Source organism: Aotus nancymaae, unplaced genomic scaffold (assembly GCF_030222135.1).
Source record: "Aotus nancymaae isolate 86718 unplaced genomic scaffold, 86718_ANA_hifiasm-v0.15.2.pri h1tg000040l, whole genome shotgun sequence".
Classification (NCBI taxonomy): Eukaryota; Metazoa; Chordata; class Mammalia; order Primates; family Aotidae; genus Aotus; species Aotus nancymaae.
In genome coordinates, this window is record NW_026988454.1 from 13,836,823 (window position 1) to 13,845,273 (window position 8,451).

Here is an 8,451-nt window from a genome sequence, read left to right on the forward strand (position 1 = left end):
TGGGAGGCTGAGGTGGGTAGATCACAAGGTCAGATCGAGACCATCCTGGCCAACATGGAGAAACCCCGTTTCTACTAAAAATACAAAAATTAGCTGGGTATAGTGGTATATCCCTGTAATCCCAGCTATTTGTGAGACTGAGGCACAAGAATCGCTTGAATCCGGGAGGCAGAGGTTGCAGTGAGCCCAGATTGCGCCACTGCACTCCAGCCTGGCGACAGAGAGATTGAGACTTCTGTCTCAAAAAAAATAAATGAAAATAAATAAACTTAAAAAATTGGGTAAAGAAAGATTGGAAAGTGTTCTGTGTAAAAGAAACTCCAGAAATTAGAGTTTATCAGGTGAATAAAGGCAACGAAGATTCTCCATGTGGCACAATGACACAGAGGTGTGAGCTAGTGTGTGGGTGAGAAAATATATGCCAGTACATTAGACTGGAAAGTCAGAAGGAAGCAGAGTTTACACAAATGGTGCCAGTGCAGGTGAGGTGCCTTGGGCGTAAGGGGATCCATGAGGAGGACTCGGCATTTAGATACATCTCTGCTCTGCTAAGTGGAGGTGGAGTTCAAGTGGGCATTGCAGGCAGTGATCTCACTCAAGAGGCTGTGGCAGCAGATCAGGTGTGATATATTGAACTGAATATCCAAGCTTAGGACTCTGGGCATGGGATGGAGAAAACAGGCATAGAATTGAAACACAGTTGTCGGGGCTGAATATTTGTTTTTAATGTGGAGGATGAACACCTTATATTTACTCCATTCCTTGTCTATAGAAAACTCTAACCTGAGCTAGACATTTCAGAAATGTGTGTCATTGGTTACAGAGCAAACAGAGTGGAATAGCGCTAATAGGTTGTTTATTAGCTTTATTGGCATACATACCATTTTCATGGAAGATTAGTAGCCTCTTCTTTGACTAAAAAGATAACCTGTGTATTTATTCAGTGTATGTTAATTAAATTAATGTGATTTATTAAAAATAAAGATAATTTAATACAATCTTAAAAGATATATTTCATGTTACCTTATGTCCTAGGTAAAGTGTTATGTTCCAATTTTGCTTGGTGAAGTTTGGATGGTCAATGAAATGCTAACACCTAAAATGATAAGTTTTAGGAGGCATAATTCACACACCAAGGTAGCATTGTTACTGTGGCGTGGAATAATGGATTTATCAGAGAAAGGCAATGTAGAAGACCTTTGCTACATGTTTAGCTCTTCCACTAACTCTTGGGTAGAATACTTAACTTCCTTGTGTACTTGTGAAAGGGTCGGTAAAGATAGTTTATGTAAATTAAGACACTTCAACACACCCCATTCCCCTTTTTTTCTATCACACAGTGTAAAGAACATGATCTGGCCATGATTAACCAGTTACTGGATGACCCGAAGCTGACAGCCAGGAAATACAGAGAGTGGAAAGTCATGAACACCCTGCTAATCCAGGACATCTATCAGCAGCAGCGGGCCACACCTGCCCCTGACGACAGCCCCCAGGAACTCAAAGAATCACCTTCTTCTCCCTGTGTTGAAAATTCCATTTGAGACAAAGTCAGAATTTTCTCCTCTTATATTTTATCACAAGCAACTCTTCAAGATGTTGCAAAAACTTACATTATTCCTTAAAAGGAAAACTGAAACCCAATCCTTCAAGCATCAGCTCCCCATCTAAAGATGCACTTTAGATGAAGATAATCCCCAAATACAGCGGGTCCCCTCATTCCAGTCACAACGCATCCATTGAGATTGGAATGATTGAGTTCAGTTGAAAGGCATTTTTTGTGTTCCTGCTGGGAGCTTACGGTGATGCAGGGATCTAGGTGGGATGTGAGAAATATATCTTCTGTTCCTTGCTCTCCAGAGAATGCTATGGACAGAAATCAAATTTTACCAGGAATAATTGTCCTTGGAAACATTCTGTTTTTCAAAAGAAGACTGTACGTATTCCACCTGGCTGAGCAGCTGTGTTGCCCAAATCACTTTTTGAGTGGAGGAATGTTTTCTATAGCAGTGACTGGAAGGACAAACGTCATTTGCAGAACAAAAATTCCTTGTCTTTGGTATAGAATGGTGGTGCCTTTTCCATGTGTTGAGAAATACTTCATAGACAGTGGCGAGTGGGAGAGCTGAAGGATGGGGTGTGTTCCATATTCCGCTCACTCAAAGGACAGCTTGGTGTTGTCACACTTTATGCAGGTTAGGGAATCTGATTAATGTTTCCTTTCCTTACAACAGCTAGAGAAAACATCTCATCACAGTTGGACACCTCTACTCCCTTCAAGCTTTCCTACTCAACGGTAGGAGATAGTAATAGATCCAGCAAAGAATGTCTACTGCTCTTACACGTAGTGTGAATTTATATCCAGATTTCCTGGAATTCATATTGACAAGGTGACTTTGGCATTGGAATTGTTTTAATACCTTTACTCAAAAAGCAAAAACAAAAACCAACAGACAGAAACAACAAAAGAGTTAAACATGATGGTTTTATTTTTGTATGTTTATATGTCGCTTGTGTGCTATGCGAATAGCTATCTATAATATGTTTGTTATTTAAATATATTTATAGAAGTTCAAATTACTAGTGTTTTAAAAGATGATATACTATTATATGTTGTGCTTAGTACATATTTGATGAGTCTATACTTTTAGCTTGAGAAAAATAGAAATACTGTTGATTCACTGGTGTTATGATGTTGCACTATACCGTATGAGGAATGCTCAGGAAACCTTGTGGGAAAAAGTGGGGCATGCATTCATAATTTTTCTTTTTCTTCTCACCCCCAATCCCCCTGAGCTCTTAGATTTAGATTTCTATATCTCTCGTAAGTCACTCTCTTAAGCAGAAAAGGACTTTCATCTTCAATGATCCTTTCTATTAAACTTTAAGCTTTATGCCATTTATGCCTGAAAACATTAGACCAAATGCAACACAACTAATGTCATCTTTTCATTAAAGACGAATAGAAATTTAAGAATTGTTGTGTTAAAGAGAGCTCATAGAGAAACAGTATGAAAGTCTTCCCCTACTAATCACCATGAATATTTCTCACCATAAAAATAGCCACAACCCACCAAGTACCCATGCTGGCCCTACCAACCCTAACAAACTGTTGACATAACCTCTTTTGCTTTACAGTTTCAAAGTGTGGCTTGACATTCAAATGGAAATAACCACCTGAATTATATCTGCAAACAAAATGGAAATAGTTGTTGAATATTTACCCCAAGCTTTACTAAGAAGCCTTAATACTCTGTAAACAAACAAACAAAAAGCAACCTTAGCATTAAGAAAAAAAAAAAACATGAAGCAAGTTGTACTACTAGAAGCTTCTTTAAGATAAGAGGCGAGGCCAATCGGTTTGGCCCTGCAAACATGTGGGTACTTCTCCACCTAGGGAAGCTACTGAAGGTGAGTCTGACCTGTGGTGCCCAGACAGAGGAAACATTCGGGTCCTCAGGTTGGACCCTGATGCCCTGGCTTGAGAGAGCAGTGATTTAACCTTTTGGTCCTGAAAATGACTGATTCCTTCAGTGATTAGCCGACACCAGAAGGGGGATTATTTAGGATTTGCAGTGTAAAGAGTACCGATGGAACGACAAATAACAATAGCGGAAATAACAGTGTGACACAAAGTACCCCTGCACCTGTTTTTCTTTGGTTTGCAGCACCAACCTGTAGACTTCCAGTTTTTCCTAAATTGAAGAGCTCCAGAAACTTTTGACCAGAGTTTGTGAATACCTTTGAATGCTTTTCGTTGGCTTTTCATAAAAACACGTTTCACCAACTTAAAGGCAAAAAAGTTCCCTGGGATTACTTAGCCAAGTCTTAAAGTTATTTTTCAAAGGCGCATCAAGCACGTTAGCCTAGAGGTTTTTGCTTTGTTAATTAAAGCTTACTTTGCAGAACTTTCCGAAATGAGAGTTACACTGAACTGCTCAATTTTGCACCCGCCTTTCTGGAGGCCCATTGTCTGCCCATTCGTGTTTTTCCTCCTATAAATTCTTTTGCTTTTGATAAGGTTGTGCTGGAAGTAGGGCTGTCTTCTGTGAGTTCTCAGCTTAGGCTGTGGTCACCAAGAGGTGGGTGGGGGGATAGACAGGAGTGAGAGGGAGAGTGGGTGACACTTTCCATGATATTCAATGTGGGAAGACATAGACTTCTCTGTTTTGGCTTCAAGCCACTTTTCTGGTCCAAAGAATATTGGGAAAACTGGATTACTTTCAGTACATTTCTTGAGACTGGGTCACCTCTGAAACCCATTTGGGGTAGTTTCATGGGGTCCAAGGGCAGACCCCTATACCCAGTCCCATAGGGCCTTTGAGCCATGGAATGACATAAAACCATGGCTGCTCAGGAAGGAAGTGGAGAATTAGCACACGTAGATCCAAATCTGTGGCACCGGCTAAGGATTAGGATTCGGAGAGGACTCCGCTTCAGGGTTGTGAAGAGGACCTTTTCCCTCTGTTGTTAGCCTGTAGACCCAAAGTGGAGTCTGAGGTGATGCCCTCACTGGTTGGTATATTGCCAATAGACACGCTGAGGCCTGCCTTTGAAGGGCCTCTGTTGCTTTTAAGAATTCTTAGTTTTGCCACAACAGCTCAAATCTTAGCATAGGATCAAAGGCCTAGAAAGACTCCTAAAGTATAAGATTACAAAGACTCCAGGAGGAGGAAGAAAGAGAAAGAGATTGTGTTTGGAGTCAGATTTCAATGTGAAACCCATGCCTTATACACAGCACTTTGTAGTTTGCAAATTGGTGTGTTTTCAGCCCCCTTTGCTCCCCCACCCCTCCCGCTGCCCACGCTCCATGTGAGATGATTGCGGATTATAACAGTGAAGTGCCTGGCCCAGAGCCTCTAGTGGTGGGTGACACGGGAATTTGAGTCTCAGGACTCCCAGCGGCTCCCTGCCCCTCCCTCCTCTCCCCCACGACCTCACTTCACCTATTACCTTGTGAAGTTGCTGTTGGCACACAGCCCACTGAGGAACCAAGAAGTTTGACTTGGACTGAATGTTTTCTCACACTGGGCTCAGCACAGGGCTGGCCCTAGTGGCTGTTAAGCTAAATTCTCCATTTGAAACCTAAGGGGCCCTGTCTGTGCTTGAATACATTCTCTTTCTAATGGACCTGCCGCAACCTGCTGGTGCCTGTCTATGAATTGGGGTTTAACCTAATCATGCTGTGTTTCCTTTTCCTTCCTTTCGTACATTAGATGACTTGGGAGGTGCTGTGAGATCCTTGGATGGAAAACGTGTATTTAAAGAAATGGAGAGTGTGTATTTTGTTTGCCTTTTGAGGCATGTGCTGTCAGACGTCAGAGACCCAACTTAGTGATGAGAGGTTTGTCCTTTGACCTTCTTCTCTTAATTGCTTTTTATGTAATTATGATCATTTCCTCAGGTAGCATTCCAGCCACCAACAATGTCACAAAGATGAAACAGGTTCAAAGAAAAATATTTTGAAGTCTTTTGAAAAGAAGTGCTATCCAAATTTAAGCCATGTTTAAATTCATAGGCACATTAACTCTTAGTAAGAAAGACATTGTTTTTTTTTCTTTTTGAGATGGAGTCTCGCTCTGTTGCCCAGGCTGGAGTGCAGTGCGGGATCTTGGCCCACTGCAACCTCTGCCTCCTGGGTTCAAGCGATTCTCCTGCATCCTGCTCAGCCTCCCGAGTAGCTGGGATTATGCATGGCTAATTTTTATATTTTTAATAGAGACTGGGGTTTCACCATATCGCCCAGGCTGGTCTCAAACTCCTGACCTCAGGTGATCCGCCTGCCTTTGCCTCCCAAAATGCTGGGATTACAGGCATGAGCCACTGCACCCGGCCGAAAGACAGTGTTTTGATATAGCCACATAAATGAGTGAGTAACATTAAGTACAGAAAAACTGCCATATGCACATAAAGTTTTAGGGGGTATTTCTTCTTCAGTCTAACAAGAATATGATACCCAGTTGGGGTTTTTCAGTTTATTTCTCTTCCAGTTTTTCTTGTATACCTCACAGGAGAAATTGAGTCTTAGCAGTGGGAGATGACTGCCCTGCCTAGGGTTTTATAACACATCATTGAAAAATAAAAGGCCCCAAAACAAAATTTTTGCAGCCTGCATGACATGGACTGGGGAAGGGGGATAATTTCTCCCCTCACAGAAAGCCACTATTTCTCCTTGAATGAGATACTGAGTAGACACGTTTCTCTGTGGCGTGAGGCAGGAAGCAATTCCCTTGCCTCTTCTGCACGTCTTAATTCTTTCCTGTATGACTCCAGAACCAGATAGAAAACTTTGAAAATGGATTCTTCGTCAAGAAAAGGTTTATCTATTTCTCTTGCTTTAAGAAGACTTCACTGATCTGTATTTTTTTTTTAACCTTTAGCTCAAACAAGAAACATGCCCCATCAAAACAGTAAATGCCGTGTAATAAAACCAGGAGTTGTAATCGCCATGTATTTTAATGTGCTTGCATGATGGGAACGTAACTTTTAGCACTGCATGGTGTTTGGGGGCCAGATATTAATGTGGAAATGATAGCTTCAGTTTGTGCTTTCATTCTGTGTCAGCTACCCCTCTAAACTGAGAAAAGAGGCATGTCTCATTTCTCTCCTGCTTTATGTTTTTGAGCTTGACTTGTAAGATAAAAATAAAAATAAGAAAAAAAATCTAGTAAAATAACATAGGAAAAAAAAGTTGACATATACTACTGGTGTTCATTTTCTGCCCTGCCGTGTTGCTTCCTCAAAGAAATAAACCTGTGGCTGGGAAGTGTGTTTAATGGCTGCATTTTGATCGTCTGCAAAGGTTACAGTGCCCTCTGGTGGCAGTCATCAAAATCGCTTCCAGACTTGTTTTTATTTTTAAATAAAATATCTCATTTTATTGGAAATCTATTTCAACAGTAACCGATGTAGTCTTTTCCAGCGGTTCTCAATTTACACATTTATTAACACAGTGATATTTATATTTTTCAAAACTTGCCATTGGACCACAAAATTTGACTTGCACATTATATTACTTATTATATCTAGGCATCCACATTTTGTTTAAAGAATTTTTAAAATTTGCATATTATAAAAGTTACAAATTGTGGTATACAATCTCCTTAAAACATACGAGATATTTATTTGAAAATGAACAAAGAAAATAATGAAATAGCCTAATACATTGCCTTTCTTTTGGATCCACTGATCAGAAGGAGTCAGCCCGCATTTGAACTGATTCGTGCTCCCTGACTGCTGGCTGCACACACAGAGTTTTCATTTTGTTCCTTGTTCTTTCCCGATTCTCACCTCAAAAGCCAAGCTAACCTTCTGTCCTCTTTGTCCTGTTACCACCAAACATTTCCAGGCTCCTACATGGAAGCAGTCAAAATTATTTTAGATCAAAGGGATTAGTAAAAGGCACAGGTACTATGCATTTCCTGATTTCTGGAACAATCTCATATTATTTCCTATTGTTGCTATAGCAAATGACCACAAATATGGCAGCTTCAACACATTTGTGATCTTACAGTTCGGGGGGGTTGCACTCTTTGTGGAGGCCCTGAGGGAGAATCCATTTCTTTGCCCTCTCCCTGGGTTACAGATACACCCCACTTCTCCTGGGACTGACTTGTTTTTTTTTTTTCTTTTTCTTTTTCTTTTTTTTTTTTTGAGACAGAGTCTTGCTCTGTCACCCGGTTGGAGTGCAGTAGCACAATCTTGGCTTACTGCAACCTCTGCCTCCTGAGTTCAAGCAATTCTCCTGCCTCAGCCTTGTGGGTAGCTGGGATTATAGGCACCCGCTACCACACCTGGCTAATTTTTCATGTTCTTAGTAGAGATGGGGTTTTGCTATGTCGGGCAGACTGGTCTCGAACTCCTGACCTCAGGTGATCTGCCCACCTCGGCCTCCCAAAGTGCTGGGATTGCAGGTGTGAGCCATCATGCCTGGCTGGGGCTGACTCTTTTAAGGTCCCTTGTGATTACAACGGGCTCACCTGGGTAACTCAGGAGAATCTATTTTAAGGTATGTTGATTTGCAGCCTAAATTCCCCTTTGTTGCCTCTACACAGGTTCCAGTGATTAGGACTGGACACTATCCTGCTTACTGCAAATCCCCACTTCAAATATCCTGCTAAGTCCTGGTGGACCAGCAACACCTCCAGAAATCCCAGGAATTCCCTGTTTCAGCTACAAGCATGAGAGTCCTTTTTCATACCATGTAACTTGAATTTGACTTTATCAATATGTTCACCATAGGAAAGATAATTTCATCTTTATGAGAGGAAAAGCAGGAAATGTCTGGCTTTTAAGAAATCACGTGCTGCGAGTCGTGACTCATGTTTGCAATCCCAGTACTTTGGGAGGCTGAGATAGGAGGGCTATTTGAAGGCAGGACTTTGAGACCAGACTGGTCAACATAATGAGACCCTGTCTCTCTCTTTTTTTTTTTTTTTTTGAGAGGGAGTC

At 41.3% G+C, this 8,451-nt stretch overlaps 1 protein-coding gene across 4 annotated transcripts in view; it reads left to right on the forward strand.

The window, feature by feature from the left end:
- The window catches only part of IPCEF1 (interaction protein for cytohesin exchange factors 1), a 190,345-nt gene extending 183,454 nt beyond the window's left edge, over positions 1–6,891 (forward strand). For all 4 annotated transcript variants that reach the window (XM_012452080.2, XM_064360538.1, XM_064360537.1 and 1 more), the window contains one exon: positions 1,341–6,891. In XM_012452080.2, coding sequence (XP_012307503.1) covers positions 1,341–1,544 — 204 coding nt within the window. In that variant the 3' untranslated portion in view covers positions 1,545–6,891. The remainder of the gene's footprint in view (positions 1–1,340) is intronic.
- Positions 6,892–8,451: the final 1,560 nt, after the last annotated feature.